A 17,147-nucleotide genomic window follows, 5' to 3' on the forward strand; every position below is an offset into this window, starting at 1 on the left:
ATCCTATCACATGGCTACATTATGCATAAAATAGAATGTCTGTATCAACATCAGTGACCATGTGTCATATTCCTAATATTTAAATTGATGTAACAATATAATAATAAACTTTGGAAGATATTTACTCATTCTAAAAATCATTTCAAAGATAAAAAAACAAGCTAATTCAATATCCAGGCACTTTTCTTCTGCATTATACTAAGTAGGAAATGACTTCCGTGTGATTACAGGAAGTGTATTTACCCAGAAGTCATTTGTCTTGTCAGTAACAGATGTCTCTTTCAAGCAGAGATACCTGAATACTATGGTTTTGTTTCTGACTCTGCTATCTCACACTTCTGTCGATTTTCATTTCTCTGAGGTTTGGAATCCTTTCCATGATGAATGTAAAGTTTATTAGCAGTGAACAATTGTACATATGCTGCTTTAGAATCAGCTACAAAATTATTCTACCTATTTAAATTATAATAACGCTAGTACTGACTGGGTGGCCTGTTTCTGACAATAAAATTTCCTTACTCTTAATATTTCAAGTGCCCCTGAAGCTCAAGAGGGTTGTCCCAGAAGCAAAAGTACCTGTCCCTAAAAAGGAAGTAGCAGCTCCTGTCAGAGGTACCTAATACCTCCTATTTTAATATGTTGTCCTCCTTGCTGTTGAATTCATGTTCAGTTCTTTGTGTGAAGTTCTTTCTTTTTGGGGGGGTGGGGAGGCACAACCTATTCTTTCTTCTGTTATAAATGGGCCTGTGTTCCTTAAGGGTCTTGATTTGGTTGAATAATGGGAAAATATCTTTAAAGTGCCAGAAGTACCTAAGAAACGAGAACCTGAAGAAGTTGCCTTTGAAGAGGAAGCTGAAACCTATGAAGAGGAATATTTTGTAGAAGAAGCTGAGGAGTACGTTCATGAAGAAGAGTATGTTCACGAAGAAGAGTACGTTCATGAAGAAGAGTACATTCATGAAGAAGAGTACGTTCATGAAGAGGAAGAGTACCTCCATGAGGAAGAGGAGCTTGTAGCTGAGGAAGAAGTGGTGCCAGTGATACCAACCAAAGGTAGATGCTCTCTCCCATGAAGGGATGTGCAACAGAACTTTGGAGTTTGGGTGTCTGACTTGCCGAATTCTGGGGGTTATGAGCACCAGTGACCAACTCTGCTTGCTATAGAGAGAGCTATTTGGGGGTGCAAAGTATGGTGTGTGCAGGTGCTTTACACTTTATATCTTTTCTATATCATTTCTACAATTCTTAATAATATCTTTAAAGTGCCTGGGGTACCTAAGAAGCCTGTTCCAGAAGAGAAGAAACCTGTTCCTGTTCCCAAAAAGAAAGAAGTTCCACCAGCAAAAGGTATACCACCATTCAGAGATGATGGGTACATAGGAGATTTAATCTGCCCCTTGCTTAGCTAACTCTCTTCTGAGTACAAAGCCTTTGTATGTGCTGTTATCTATTGCTAAAACCATTAAATGTGCTTTATATGGAAGTGTTGCTACTCTGAGTTAGAACTCAATCACAATGTCTTTAAAGTGCCTGAGATTCCTAAGAAGCAAGAGGAGAAAGTTCCTGTGCCGATCGCTAAGAAAGAGAAAGCTCCACCAGCTAAAGGTATATCTCTTTATAACTCATCAGTGCAGTAATGCAATAATTTATCCACATACTATAACTTGATGAGCTCCAGCAATCTTATTCCCGTAATAATATTAAGATTATTAATGCCAAGACAAGAGCCACTCAATTAGTCACAGGAGAAGGTCACCATACATTTTTTCATGAACTTTGCCATTTAAGTATGCTTATATTCAATGATTGGCTTCTTCACTTTAAAAAAAAAAAATTAAGGCAAGGTTTTGTTATGTAGTTCAGGTTAGCCTTAAAGTCTCTTTGTATCCCAGACTGGTCTTGAACTTGAGACAATGTCCCTGCCTCAGCCTCCTAATGCTAGGATTACAGGTGTGCACCACCATGCGTGACTCCTTCTCCTTAGTAGAAAGTTCTTAGCATAAAATAATTTTCCCAATCTCAAAATGGCCAAAGCCATTATTTATTGGGCACTGTGTGTTGTCTTTATCATCGGTCTGTGTTCTTTCAGTGTTTTTAACTTTTGTGTATTACTTGCCCTTTGTTTTGTGAATATTACTTTCAGTCTTATAATGAAATTGTTAGAATCTCTGGTGATGCTTCAATTAAGGTCTTACATTGCTAGATTCTTACCTCTTGGTGGAAAATGTGACAGTAATTCTATTTGATATCTTTAAAGTTCCTGAAGTGCCTAAGAAGCCTGTTCCAGAGGAGAAAGTGCCAGCACCTGTTCCTAAAAAGGTGGAAGCTCCACCAGCCAAAGGTACATGAACTTTCAATATAACAAAAATAATGTATTTCATATTTTCATAGAATTAAAAAACTAATTTGTTGAATCCTATACTCTTTAGGGGTACAATTCTTTTATATTATGGGAAACAAAAGATTGCATTTTAAACACAATGCTTCTGGAAATTTCTCTATCATATTTTTGTAACTTATCATGGGCTTTTAGAGACTACACTTGGACTCACTATTTTTGTTGTATAAGACTTTTCTCTAAATCTTTTCTTTTAGTGCCAGAAGTGCCCAAGAAGCCTGTGCCTGAGAAGAAGGTGCCAGTGCCTGCTCCCAAGAAAGTGGAGGCTCCACCCACAAAAGGTAACAATGCTTCATCCTATAAAATATCTGTGGAGAGACCTTCCATGTACTCATGTGCCAATTTCTCTGTAACGAAATGTTTTAGAAGTGTCTTGTTAAAAATATGTTTGTTTTGTGATTCTTTTTGTATCTATGGCTATAAGACAATGTAAAAGAACATATTCTTAAGGACAAATACTATTTTTAAAGTGCCTGAGGTACCCAAGAAGCTGATTCCAGAAGAAAAGAAACCAACACCTGTTCTGAAAAAAATGGAAGCTCCACCACCCAAAGGTACATTAATCTCTCATGGAATCAGAACAAAAAGGAAAATTAATGAGTTGTCATACAGCCTTACTAATTATAATTTATGCTTCCCCATATGTATACTGATAATGGATGCTTTATGATCTTAGAACATTTGCTTTCATGTTGTCCCATTGTTATAAATATTTTGCATAAAAGTGATGCTTATACAATTGAATAAATATCTTTAAAGTGCCAAAGAAACGTGAAGTAGTACCAGTTCCTGTAGCAATACCTCGGGAAGAGGAAGAAGAAGAGGAAGTTCCACTGGAGGAAGAAATTGCTCCTGAAGAGGAAATTTTACCAGAGGAGGAAGAAATTCTTCCTGAGGAAGAGGAAGTTCCTCCTGAGGAAGAAGTTCCTCCTGAGGAAGAAGAATTTGTACCTGAGGAAGAAGAAGTACCTGAAGAAGAGGAAGTTCTTCCAGAAATTAAACCTAAGGTGCCCGTACCTGCTCGAGGTATAGCAGCTCTTCTTGGAACCACAGCCCTCTTTTGTGTTGACTTCTACCTGTGGGTCCATCTTATTGTTCAGCTCTAATTTTGTCTGTACTTCTTTATTGTCTATGTTGTCCACCACCTAAATCTTACAAAACATCCCGGATATGTCCCCTTAATATTGTGCATCTACTTTGTGTGCCTGTCCATTTTAAGTGACCTGAATGTTTTTTAAGGTTTCATGCTATCAAATGTTAGCTGTTTGTGGACTTATTCTTAGGTGTCTCTATTATATGCAATCTTGTATTTGTGGATTTTTTAATATCTTAAAATGTTTTTTCAAGTGCCTCAAGTAACAAAGAAAACTGTACCAGAGAAGAAAGTCCCTGTTCCAGCTCCTAAAAAAGTGGAACCTCCAGCACCTCCCAAAGGTATACCTCCCTAGAGTATATGTGCATTCTTTACCCATAACTGAACCAGAGAAGTTGTAGTGGAACTGGGCTTCAGGAAAAATTATATTTCAAAACTATACAGGACATGAATATACGTTTCAGAAAAATGAGTGCTATCATATTCAAAAATAAAATTTTTTGAATAATTTTTTTAAAAAGAACAAAAATAAAAGGAAGTGTTGTCCTGTAAATTCCCAAAGAAACTCTACCTGATTTTCTATAATTTCATTTAAAAAAATCATAATTTTTTTCACGTAGCTATTTTGTAAAGCTAAATTATTTTTAGGGAAAAATTACATGAAAAACATAATTAAAATAAATATGTTTAAATTTAATTCTCTAGTCATATCTATTAATCAGCCTTTGTAACACCAGGCTGAAAAGATAAAGGAAAACTAATGTGTTCATTACAACACTGAGTATTAGTTTATGTCTTGTGACACATGTGCATAAACAGCACCCCAACAGGTCTTGATTGTAGCCTCCCAGCTTTGCACTTTGCTGCATTACTCTGAGCAAGCCTTACAAACAATCTAGGCCTCAACTTTTTCTCCCATAAAATTAGCACTCCCATAAAATTAGCACTCATATGCCTACTAATCTCAAATATATTTTGAAGCTAAAATAAGGTATAAATCCCTCCACCATTGAATGACTAGAATGCACACTTAATATGCTAAATCAGGTCATAGTACATAAACATGTGTATGCCTTAAAGCACAATCATATTTTCTTTAAAAAAAAAATAGTGGCACCACTCCTTAAAATAAGCATCCCCCCTTCCCACCATATAGTTATATAATCAATGAAATGGAAAGGCTGATCTTTTATTGGATTTTAAGCATTCCAAAATATTTTATAGATAACATTTTATGTGTGCTAATCACTAATATCTTAGTTATTCAGATAATCAAGTAGGTTTCTTGTCCCTTGCTTTACAAAGCCTAATAACACCATCTTACTTGGGACCCCAACTTGTATTACAACCCTGTCCTCAGGAACTGTTACATGTTGGTCTTTCTGTGTGTGGACTTCTTTGTTTCTCTTTCTTATCTCTCAAAATAAATTCTTATCGTGACTAATGTCTTTAAAGTACCTGAGCTCAAGAAGAAAGTGCCAGAGAAGAAAGTAGTTGTGTCCAAGAAAGAAGAAGCCCCTCCTGCCACAGGTACTGCTATCCCCAAGAACCTTAGCCAAGAACCTTAGCCTTTTCTTTCATTTGCTCATAAAGATCCAAACATCCCATTTCTTTCATTTGCTCATAAAGATCCAAACATCTTGGTTGGTTTGGGTTAGCATACTTTATCTTATTGCTGTGTCTGCTGTCTTTGTGTTTGTGCAACTGAAATTACAAAATAAAACAATATCTTTAAAGTGCCTGTGGTACCTAAGAAACCAGAACCAGAAAAGAAGGTGCCTCCTCTGGGTCTTAAGAAAGCAGTGGCTCCTCCTGCCAGAGGTACATCATCCCTGACCGGATGTATTTGCTGCAGCCGTGTTGAACTGTGGTCTTCACACAGGATATTCTACATAAATGTTTGTGCTGTGTGCTCTGTCACTGGCATTCATCACATGTGACACTGTTGCTACCACGCTGGTGTCTTGTCAGGTTTTCCCACATGTGTTGGTGTGTCGTATGTTGTATACTGTTTCTGTCTGTATGCTTTTTCCCAAAATAAAAAAAAAGCTTTAAAGATCTGTAGTAAAGATCCAAAACCGCTCCCCTTAGTAAAAACGTAAGAGGTTCCAGTGTAAAAGCTAGGGTGACTCTTTCTACTAGGCCCTTAATCTGAAGTCACGAACTTCTTTATTCTTCTTGAATTAACTATTTCTGTGAAATATCATTGTGTCATCTTGTGCATGTGTATTGTGATAATTACTCTCTTGTTTTGAAAAGAAAAAGCATGATGTTCATGTATTCTTCTTTGTCTCTTGGATTTTAAGTGCCTAAAATAATCAATATCTTTTAAGTTCCTGAGGTAACTAAGAAGGTGGAAGAAAGACACATCATTCCTCAAGAAGAAGAAAAAGAAGAAGAAGAAGAAGTTCCACCAGTAGAAGGTAGATGATTTTCTAAGAAAATAGCATTCCAGACTCAACACTGTCTTACCATTGTTCAATACTTGAAGTATGCAAACGTCTGTTTTACCCCAGGAAATAAACATACACAGGCTCTAAAAAAAAATTATTTACCTAACAAAAACTGGGCAGGCAAACTAATACCATTAGAATCTCCTTCTTAAATGTGAAATTTGTTTATTATTTGTTATTTTATATGTTTCATTTCAAAGAAAAGCTTTGAATTGGCTGTGAGAAATTTTTTATCAAATGATTTGAATAGCAATGGTGGCATTATTAACCAATCATGTTTGCCTTTGTGAAAGTCCCAGTCTGCTTGAGTAACCGCTGCAGAAAATCTGACTTTTCCTATTAAGTGGATGATGTCAAATAAGTCTACCTCTATTAAAATAATAGTACTTTTAATTTTAATTTCCTCCCATCCAAAGTCTGGGAATCATCTAATATATGTTGAAGACTCGGTAGATTTTTTGAAGGACTAATGAGTTTTCAAGAACATTCAGTAGGATAAGTTTGATCATTTTAGTCTAAGATTGAAAAGAATTGAAGGAATAATTTACACAATAATAATTTTTTAAGTGTATGAGGAACCTGAAGAACCTATTCCTGAAGAGATCCCAGAAGAACCACCTAGCATAGAGGAGGTTGAGGAGGTGGCGCCGCCCAGAGGTACAGCCGCTTTTAGCAGTCAGACATCTAAAAATACTGATGCTCCAAATCTTTCTCAGAATTTATCTAAACCTAACATTCCCTGGTATGTTTTTCTTGCATCATCTAAATGACAACTGAAGAATAATTTTTCCTGTGCTGAATCTCTGTATCCTTTTCTTCCTGACCTCTTTTATTTTATCTGTAATACAACTAAGGACAGAAAATGACTTTTGTGGTATCAGCACTTTAGTGCTATCTCATACATTACCAAGCTTAAGTTTTGTTTATTCAATGTTAATGTGAAGCCACAATGTATTTGTGTGGTGAAGGTGAATTTTTTGAATAATTCTTAACCCTTTATCTCTAAAGACTGACAATCTTTTGCATGATGGATGTTATGTTTGCTTGGAGGAGTTCTCAGTAATACACTTGACACTTCTAGAAGCCCTGTCCCATACGTAATATTACCATTTATGTTGCTAATATCTTTTAAAGATAAAAATCAAAGCTTTTTATTCTTTATTTCCTTGTATATGAGTATTGCTGTGTTTGTTGAATGTTGTCTTTTAAAATGTGCTTAAAATTTCTTTCAAGTGCCTAAAGTGGTTAAGAAACCAGTACCTGAAGCGCCCACTCCTGTTCCTAAGAAAGCAGAGGCGCCACCAGCTAAAGGTACAGCACATCCTGATCAACAGCTTCAAATCTCCATTCACTTCCTTTTTAAAATGCAAATGTGTCTTCTTTTATTTCCTCCTTACACTAATTTAAAGAGCAAACCAATTCATGGCCAGTAAAAACACAACTCATTATTTCGTTAGCCTTTTCCAGAACATTAATGAATAATTCTGAGTGTGTATGTGTATAAATTATTCTAGAAACTTCCTATTTAAGATAGCTAAGGACTTCCACGCCAGCCAGCCAGAACTGGCATGGTGGTACATACCTGTAACCCAGCACTGAAGAGACTAAAACAGAAAGGTCACTAGGAGTCCCAGCTGCATAGTGAGACCCTGTACCAAATACCTTAAAAAATAAAGATAGCTAAGGATTTTAATCTGTACTTAGAGCTGTAACAATGGCTATTTCTTCTCCAACTTCTATTCCTTGATTTTATTTCATAATATAAGTAAAGTTTTGTTATATTTTATAATGATTTTACTATATTTGCTCCCTTATTGAAAAAGAAGATCTCTTGTAATCCTTAAATAACTATTTGAAGACCCTTATGTCCTTTTCGCAATATTAAACCTAAGCATTCAGAGTTATTGTATAATTTCTATTTCCCACTGCTTCCATTAATTCAATTAATGCTTTGGAGAGCATCTTCAGCAATTACAACTTACTGTCCCTTTCATCAGTTAGAACAGTGTCCAGAAGAAAACGAGGCCTCTAACAGCACTTATATACCTAGGGTGATAATCACTGTAAACAAAAGTCTTTATCAAAGGAAAAATAGTAGCAGTTGGCAAAGCAGTGTTAATCTCTTATTGAATAGAAAATAGCACAGGCTCTTAGAGGACATTTTTTTTTTTTTTTTTTTTTTTTTTTTTTGGAACCGGGGATTGAACTCAGGCCCTTACACTTGCCAGGCAAGCACTTATTCTACTGAACTATTCCCTGGCCCCTAGAGGACACATTTTAGCTGCTGTCTATGGTTAGCACACATGAACCACATGGGCGAGCGTACTTATTACCTCTAAAATTGATATCCAACAGTATAGAGTGGCTTCCTAGACAGTCCAATTATTATTATGTTGATATTGTTTTTGGTGTTTACTTGTGCATATTATTGTCAGCTAGCTAAAACACCTAATATCTTTAAAGTGCCAAAGAAAATTCCTGAAGACAAAGTACCTGTTCCTGTGCAGAAAAAAGAGGCACCCCCAGTCAAAGGTACATTTTCTCTTTTAAGCTTAAATTTCTTTTCTTTCTTCATTAAAATATTTATGTTTTGTGTCCCTGTGACTTGTTTTTGATGTCTGTTGTTTATGCAAGTGTACATTTGGCAGCCCTAAGTATTAAAACTGTATCTTTAAAGTACCCGAAGTACAAAAGAAAATCCCAGAAAAGAAAGTCCCAGAAAAGAAAATCCCAGAAAAGAAAGTCGCTGTCCCTAAAAAAGAAGCTGTCACCCCTGCTAAAGGTATTTTTGGAAAGATGCTTGGTTTTCTTGTGTTGTTGCATGCAAACCTATTTTACAATCCTATTTCTAAGGTGACATCTTGATTTCTTCCATGTTTTAAAAAAGTAAATCTCTTAAAATAGATGCTCTTTCAGGGAGAACTGTTCTTGAAGAAAAAATATCAGTGGCTTACGAACGGGAGGAAATAGTGAAGCAAAGAATAGAATTTGAAGTAGCAGAAGCAGAAGTAGAAGAAGTTCTTGAAGAAGAGCAGTTCCATGAAGTTCAAGAATACTTTGAAGAAGAAGAATTTCATGAGGTAGAAGAATTCATCAAAGTGGAAGCACGCAGATTTGAAGAACACAAAGCTGACGAAATCCATAGGGTTATAGAATTCTTAGAGGCTGAAGAAGTGGAAGTTTATGAAAAACCCAAAGCCCCACCTAAAGGTATAGGGAATTCTACAGATATTAATAATTATTCTATATCTTGTTCTAACTGGTATTCTTTTGAAAATCTATTACATATTGGGTTTGGAATATTAGAAATCCCAATAAAATGCTTTAAACATGAGTTTAAACTGATGGATGTAAAGACTGACATATAAGACAGTATAATTTTCACAGACAGGAGAAAAATATTCGATACCTACATTTTGGGAGGCTGTGGTATGAATTTGTACACTCTTTTCAAAGTCTGATCAAGGATGTTCTATGACTGTTCCAAGCATTCAGATAACTGGTCAGTCTCAGTCTAGTCTGTTGCATGCGAAAGACACTCCTCAGCTCCTTGAGTGATTTCCATGTTCAGGCAAAAGAGCCACTGCTTTGTTAAAATGTCAGATGACTCTTCATGAGCTGGTGATTATTAAGAGTGTGATGTCTTTATTAGAGAACTAAGGAAATAAGTGATGTGTTGGCGACAGTGCCTGCATTCTAGCCCATCTGTAGGGCAAAGACGGCCTTTGCCATACTTTCTAATACTATTCCAAATCTTGCACAAATGAATAATATACATGTAATGTGAAGAAATGGGTGTCTGTCTTATGTAGCAAGTATAAAATACACATATTTAGCAAAATCTAATCTTTTTCAGAAGTGTGCATACTATAAATTCAAAAATAAAAATAAAGTATTTGGCAAGTTCTTATTATACTAACTTTAGAAGCACTTCTTATTTTATGGGTTAATTCTAAATCAAAACACTAATATCTTTGAAGGGCCTGAGATATCTGAGAAAATCATCCCTCCAAAAAAACCACCCACTAAAGTTGTTCCTCGAAAAGAGCCAACTGATAAAGGTATTTTATTAGTGAACAACTATTTACCTAATTTCATATACAGTAGCACAATGTTTGCTTTTACAAGCTTGCATTCTGCGTGATATTTTTCTTCTGTGTTTTGTGTTACTAGAATTTCTAAAACAAACTAATATCTTTAGAGTGGCCAAGGAGCCAAAGGACATTAAAAACAAAAGATAGACACTATTATTATACCTAAGACATAAATCTTGTGAGCCAAAGTATCCTGGATGTTGCTTGACAATATGTTCATTAATGTGCTTATTCATAAGCCAGTTTTCCTACTTATTTCTAATGGTATTAACATTGAATGTAAGTATATGCTAAATATGCCAATATTCCTGTAATATTCACATTTGTTAACCTCTTTTACAACAGAAAATTTTAAAAACGTCTTATCAATAATATAGATTTATCTCTTCAAAGTCCCTGAGCATGTAAGAAAGTTTAACAAAACAGAAAGTACCAATTGTTCCAACAAAACAGCTCCAAGTTGAAAGCGCACTGTCAGGTTTTCTTGCCATGTCCTTACCACTCTAACCTGGGAAATCCTCCTGGGTTTTTGTTGTCATGTTTGTCATCAGAATCCTCCACATTTTAAATACTGTCCTGTTTGTGGTAACGTGTTTACATTTTATGCTGTGACTATGTTCTGTGTTATGTATCTTTTATGTTCTGCTTGCTAAAAAAAAATGTACAAATGCTTAAAACTAAAATAAGTTATTGCCACTGTCTTTCAAGTACCTGAGGTGTCCAAGAAAATTGTGGTAGAAGAGAAAGTACGCATTTCTGAAGAGCGTAAAGTTCCACCAACTAAAGGTACTCACCTTCACTGATTCATCACTAGTAATAAATCCCTCTTCACTCACTTTCCACAGAGAAGAGAGAGGGCATTCTCTCCTCAGTGAAATAAGATGACAGCAAATGACAGAAATTTCTATTTCTGATTGATAACATAATCTTGCCTCTTACGGTGACCCTTTAGGGACAAAAAACATACCTCGAAGTTTTTATTGTTTGAATTTTCCCTCTTTTTGAAATAACTAAGCAATACTCACATCTCCACTTCTGTTCCAAAAATGATTCATTCTGGAGGTGCTTGTCAAGTAGCTCTGGAAACAAATAAATATGTTCTAAATGATAATAGAAAACAATGCTGTCTCTAAAAAGAAAAGTGCTTTAACAAAGCAAAAACTCAAGTTCAAGTATAGCACAGGCAACTTGACAACTTGGTGAGGCCCTGTCTCAAAAACAATAATACAACAAAAGCAAAAACAAAAATTTCATCCTCAAAGCCATCTAGACAAATGCCCCGTGTTGCCTTAAAATTTTGACATTTTTTATGTTCCTTGTTAGAGCCCCTCTTAGTCTTGTATTTTGTACTCAATTATGATATTCTTCAAATAAGAAAAAAATATCTTTAAAGCACCTGAAGTGCCCAAGAAAGCTGTTCCAGAAAAACAAGTTCATGAAGCTGTTCCTAAAAAGCCGGAAGTCCCAGCAGCTAAAGGTATACACTGTAATCTTACATGAAATAACTCTTCAGTCAATATTGGATTCTTTGTGAACGAATGTGACGTTAAATCTTTGTGTTTTGTTTCTTGTTATTTTTAATGTCTTATTAATACACTAATATCTTTAAAGTTCCTGAGGTACCTAAGAAAATTATTGAAGAAGAAAAACTACCTGTTATTCTTCCTGAAGACACAGAGATTTACAGTAAGCTGAGAAAAACTGATGTTTCTCTTGGGTTTCATCTATGTTCTTAAATTCCTTGTGTTTCTACATAGATTAAAAAGTAAATATACCTGTGGTGGGGAGATAGCTCAGTGGCTTAAGTGCCTGCCTGGCAAGGACAAGGTCCCAAGTTATATCCTCGGTATTGCCAAAAAAAAAAAAAAAAGTACATATACCAATATTTTGTAAATGCCTAGTATGCCAAAAATACTTGGCCCTAATTAACTAACATAAATGGCTATTAGCCTTAGACAAGATACATTTCCTCAACAATTTAAAAAATAAATAGTTCTATGTTCATAATATTATGTTTTTTAGAAAGTCTGCTATCCTATTGAATTTTTCTAACTTCTACACATAAACATCTTTTGATTTGAAGCAGTTTATTTTCTCATCCTATGATATAACTTGCTTTAACTTCATAATCATATTTAAATGAGATATTTTTTAAAAACCCAGAATACTTTATCATCATTACTCTTTTACTCTTCAAAGCAGTCATTAACATTTTGGCAACACTCCCCAGTAGGCTGAAATTATGATTCAGTAATTTGAAAAATAATCTAAATAGTAAATATTCTACATCAAATAATATTCTATTCTATTCTATTCGCTATCCTACTCTGAATAGAATACTATGTAGCACTCCAGAAAATTCTTGCTCACATAAGGTTGGGATAAAAGCACGTGACCACTTCCTCCTTCAAATAATTTTTCTGTACTTGAACTTGGTTATTGCTATCAGCAATTTTCCTTTCCCCAAGCTCAAGAAAGTCCTTACTGTTTTTATTTGCCTTTTCTTTTCTGCTTCCAACTGCTAACTGGTTTTCCCATTCATCTTGAACTGTGAAGCCATAATTTAAAGTAGTTTTAAAATATAAATAACTGTTGAGAAGAAAAGAACTTATGTGAATTTCCAGTAGGTCAAAAATAGAAAATTCTGAATGTACAACTCAATGTATTTGCTGACATATACACAAGTACATCACAAATCAGAACAGTAGTACAGTTGGATCAATATTTTTCTGCGGGCAAAATGAAAGAACATTAAGTCCCTGGCCAATGAATTCTTCAATTTTTATTAGATTCTAAAGAAAAACTAGAATCCTATTTTACACAACTGGGAATGAGACCTCTTTCCTAGCCAGTGCCTTCTCTCTGACTCATGTCTATGTGCTACCGTTAATTTGAATGATGACTGTATACTGTGTATTATGTTTCTCTTAATACTACTCTTGATGCAACTTGAAACACCTCTCATTCTGTAACTACTAATATCTTTAAAGTTTACGAAGCATCTGAAGAATCGGTCATAGAAGAAAAAGTACTTGTGACTCGTCCTCAAAAGCTAAAAACCAAAGTAGCAAAAGGTATATATCACTAGTAAGTCAATCTGAATAAAATTTATCTTCAGACTCATTTTAGAAGCTCAATGTTTTCTTGGTATTTGTATCTTTTAAGTGCCTGAGCCTCCTAAGAAAGTTGTTCCTGAGGAAAAAACATACGTGACTATTACTAAAAAGAGAGAGATACCAGCAGCTAAAGGTATATTTCAACTACTTCAAACTCAGATGAATACCCTAGCTTTAAGATTTTTAAATTAGGTATTATATAAGTCACTGTTTTTACAATTTCTAAGTGTAAACCTACTAATATCTTTAAAGAGCCTGATACAAGCAGAGAAGTGTTTCCAGAAGTGGAATTAACTGCAGCTGCTCCTGAAAGCCCAGAATATCCCCCAGTTGAAGGTATAATTCTCTAGTTACAAAAATCTAAAGGAGATTTTTATAAATCTGTCTTCTTTAGTCTGAAAAATACGTTTAGTGTTTAATGTATGCTCTTATAACTTCCAATGCTAAAACACTAATATCTTTTGAGCATCTGACAAGGATGCCCAAGACAAGAAACTGGCTATAACTTGCCTCACAAAATAGAATAATGTACAAAGATAATTCTTAAAAAGAAAAAATCAAATTTCTAACCTGAAGGCACAATATGTGTTAATGCACATAACTTACTGTATATGTCATGCCTTTGTCTTTGCCTTTTCTCAATTAAAAAACATACATATACTAATATCTTTAAAGAATTTGAGATCTTCACGAATGTGGTTCAAGAGGAACGAACTATTATTACCAAAAGAAGAAAACCACTACCATCAACAGGTACAAACCAGAAGAACGTCTACTCCCTCATCTCATGTTTGTAGTTGTGGTTAATGTGCATGAAAATGTTAACATTTTTAAAGCCCCAGTGGTTTCCAAGGCAATTACTTCAGAGAAATGCATCCTCCATCAAAACCTTGACCAAATATACATATATGTCTCGGTGATCCATTCAAGAGGAAAGAGGAAAGAAATCTTTACTTCATATACATGAAAGCTAGTTGAACTATATAATTTATGAGAACTGCAGAGAAACAGATAGGCATATAATAGTATACCCAAATATGCCATGGATGTATTCATCAATAAAAAACTACCCATTACTTTCCTTTGCAAAAATAGTAAAAATCATACTGTCTAGAAAAAATTAGCAGTCAGTCATTTCTAATATTGAAACTAGACTGAACCGGCTCAACACATGTCCCTTTAAAGTAGGAATCAGTGTCACACAATGTGGCAGTAATTCAACCCTCCCTATGATGGGAATCCCAAGTCATCTTTGCTTATCAAATTGCTTCCCTATTAAAATAAACTATACATAGTTTAATAAACTATATGTATATGCTTATTTTTCATAGATACATATATATGATTTGCAATATATATAAGTTTTTTCATAGATATATAGATATTATCTTCAATAAAACTTAAATATAACTTTAAAATATTTTAGAAAAGCATGACTTAAAGAGAATATTTAATTCAAAGTAAGTTACTCTGCTTATAGCATCTTCCTTTCACATTACACATTTGAGAACCTCCTAAAATCAAGGCAAAATAATTCCAGCTAACCCTTTCCTAAACTCAAAAGACGCTCACTTTTTAAGGATACCTAAAGTGAAGCTGCAAAATAAGCAGTGAATAGGCCATTTAGTTGGCAATGCAATGGCTAATGTTACACGATTAAGGACCATCTAATTTTTTTCTTTACTTTCCATGATCTAATTCTCTGTACATCTACTATTCTTAGAGGAAAAGAAAGGATTTCTAATATTGCAGTGACCAGGAAGACAACCCCTGATAACCAGGGGCGACACTACTACCAGCTAATCAGATTCTGGGGGTCCCCATGCTTGAATGCTCCTGTGTGTGCAGCTATGACAGAAACACTCCACAGCCCCTCATAATTCCTCAGTACACTGAATTAAAGATTTTGAGGTGATTCCTTCACTCAAGTTGTCCCTATAAAAGCAACACCCGTGGCTACTTCCTCTGAAATTGAAGTACCTCCTCTAAAGGCATCGTGCATGCTGTCATTTCTTCCTTCTTGCTTATTTAATAACATTTAACAAGTGCTCGTTAAGGGTGCAATAGCTGGGAGCTGGGTGATAATGAAAGAAACGAGATTTAATTTCCCTTCTTCAAGATTTTGTGCCTGCTCTGACTCTTGAAGGGAGTAGCCTTGTAGCCACAGCTATCAGTTTGGTTTAGTTTCTGAAGTGAATATCTCCACTGACCCTCCTAACCCCTGAGTATTACAATACTAATATCTTCAAAGCTCCAGAAGCCACGACAGAAGATGCTCCTGCAACTAAAGTAGTTGAGGATGTACCTGAAGAGCCTGAAGTGCCACCTATGCCAGGTACATGTCACCTCTGAACTGGTGTGAAGAAACTGCACATCCTCTGCCCTTAGAACTGTTGTTCCTCCTTGTAATTCTTAAATATAACACAATAATCTTTTTAAAGGTCCCAAAACTCCACTATTAGTTCCGTCTAAAAGGAATTTATGACTTTTCCTGCCACAACACAAATCCTTCCTTAAAGTATCTATGTAACAATACAGTCTCCCTCCATCTCCATGGGTTTCCTGGGCAGAAAGCGAAATCTATCGATATGTAAATTTCTTACACAAAGTGCCATAGTATTTACATATAAACAATATGGTGCTCTCATATACTTTAAAAACCATCTTTACTTAAAACAGCAAATGTAGTGTTGGTATTATATGCATAATTGTTATACCATGTTATCTGGGTAATAATGACAAGGAAGGAAAGTTGTGTGTTTTAGGTACAGTAATTTTCTCACTTGCCACTGGCTGAACGACAGGCGTGGAATCCCCACGTAGGCGGGGCTGACTGACCTTACGGTTAGGACACTGAGACCCTCCTCTTAAGGGTCCTCTGAGCCCCGTTAGATTAAATTATTAATGGAGCAAAAGCAGAGAGGGGAAGAGAAGAAACTTACGAAAAGCTGCATTTGCTCTCTGATTGTGATTACTGCTTCTGTTAATCATTTTTAACCCATGAGTGTGAGATACTAACATCTTTCAAATGCCCAAAGTTCCCTCAGAAGCTGTCCCTGCAAAGAGAGCTCCTTCCAAAAAAAGAGAAGCTCCCTCCGCTAAAGGTACAAGTTGCCAAGCCTCAAGAACTAGCTCTAGTCGTTTTGAAACTATTTTGCTGTTCCTAGTGATCTTTATAACATTTAACATGAAAATACTAATTTCTTCAAGTGCCTGAAGCTACCCAAGAAACTGTCCCCGAACAGAAAGTGCTTGGGGCTCCTCAGAAAAGGCATGAAGCTCCTTCAGACGAAGGTATATCTCGCTGGAAGATTAAATGGGTGCAGAAATGGCTCTGTGTCAAAATGTGTTTACTGTTCGAACTGATTCTTTTAGCTCCTAAATGTAAAAATATTAATATCTTTGAAGTGCCTGAGGCTCCCAAAGAAGTCATGCAGAAAAAGAAAGGACAAGCGCGTCCTCCCCAAGTGCCTGAAGCAGTACCTGTCCAAGGTACATTCTCCACAGTCACTCCTAGCCTTGAGACTCTTGTGACGTGTAGATAGTGCCTGGGTTCATGCTGATTCCTTTTTTAACTAATATTTACTAATATCTTCAAAGTACCTGAGGCTCCAAAGGATGTGGCCTCCCCAAAGAAAATAAAAGAAACTCCTACCCCAAAGCCAAAAGCCCCACCTGTTGCAGGTACTAATCACAGGTTCAAGGAAGAAGCAGCCCTTTCTTTCACTGTGTCTTGTGCTGTTTGTACCTTCTAAGTGTAAAAACGACTAATATCTTTTAAGTACTTGAGGCTCCCAAAGAAAGTTTTCTGAAAAGAAAATGCCCTTGGTGGTACCTAAAAAGCCGGAAGTCCCGCCTGTTTCAGATACCTGTCCCTGACCTGAGCTGGATAATACCATTCTGCTCATGCAGATACTTCATTCAAGGTGTCTTCATGAGTCCTAAGGGCAATTTCACTAATATCTTTTAAGTGCCTGAGGTGCCTGAGGAAGT

The 17,147-nt window shown here is 35.6% G+C and overlaps 1 protein-coding gene across 12 annotated transcripts in view; it reads left to right on the forward strand.

The window, feature by feature from the left end:
* The window catches only part of Ttn (titin), a 274,946-nt gene that overhangs the window by 126,343 nt on the left and 131,456 nt on the right, over window positions 1–17,147 (forward strand). For 7 of the 12 annotated variants that reach the window (XM_023719078.1, XM_023719080.1, XM_023719081.1 and 4 more), the window contains exons 137-156: window positions 535–612; window positions 799–1,053; window positions 1,264–1,347; window positions 1,528–1,605; window positions 2,258–2,341; window positions 2,596–2,679; window positions 2,869–2,952; window positions 3,158–3,424; window positions 3,746–3,832; window positions 4,947–5,021; window positions 5,229–5,312; window positions 5,825–5,914; window positions 6,512–6,601; window positions 7,178–7,255; window positions 8,408–8,476; window positions 8,622–8,726; window positions 8,849–9,154; window positions 9,925–10,005; window positions 10,747–10,824; window positions 11,432–11,515. The exons of 2 other annotated variants lie outside the window; for them this stretch is intronic. In XM_023719078.1, coding sequence (XP_023574846.1) covers window positions 535–612; window positions 799–1,053; window positions 1,264–1,347; window positions 1,528–1,605; window positions 2,258–2,341; window positions 2,596–2,679; window positions 2,869–2,952; window positions 3,158–3,424; window positions 3,746–3,832; window positions 4,947–5,021; window positions 5,229–5,312; window positions 5,825–5,914; window positions 6,512–6,601; window positions 7,178–7,255; window positions 8,408–8,476; window positions 8,622–8,726; window positions 8,849–9,154; window positions 9,925–10,005; window positions 10,747–10,824; window positions 11,432–11,515 — 2,241 coding nt within the window. The remainder of the gene's footprint in view (window positions 1–534; window positions 613–798; window positions 1,054–1,263; window positions 1,348–1,527; window positions 1,606–2,257; window positions 2,342–2,595; window positions 2,680–2,868; window positions 2,953–3,157; window positions 3,425–3,745; window positions 3,833–4,946; window positions 5,022–5,228; window positions 5,313–5,824; window positions 5,915–6,511; window positions 6,602–7,177; window positions 7,256–8,407; window positions 8,477–8,621; window positions 8,727–8,848; window positions 9,155–9,924; window positions 10,006–10,746; window positions 10,825–11,431; window positions 11,516–17,147) is intronic. 3 more of the 12 variants (XM_023719089.1, XM_023719086.1, XM_023719087.1) reach the window with 3 other exon arrangements.

Source organism: Octodon degus, unplaced genomic scaffold (assembly GCF_000260255.1).
Source record: "Octodon degus isolate 3935 unplaced genomic scaffold, OctDeg1.0 scaffold00065, whole genome shotgun sequence".
Lineage (NCBI taxonomy): Eukaryota > Metazoa > Chordata > Mammalia > Rodentia > Octodontidae > Octodon > Octodon degus.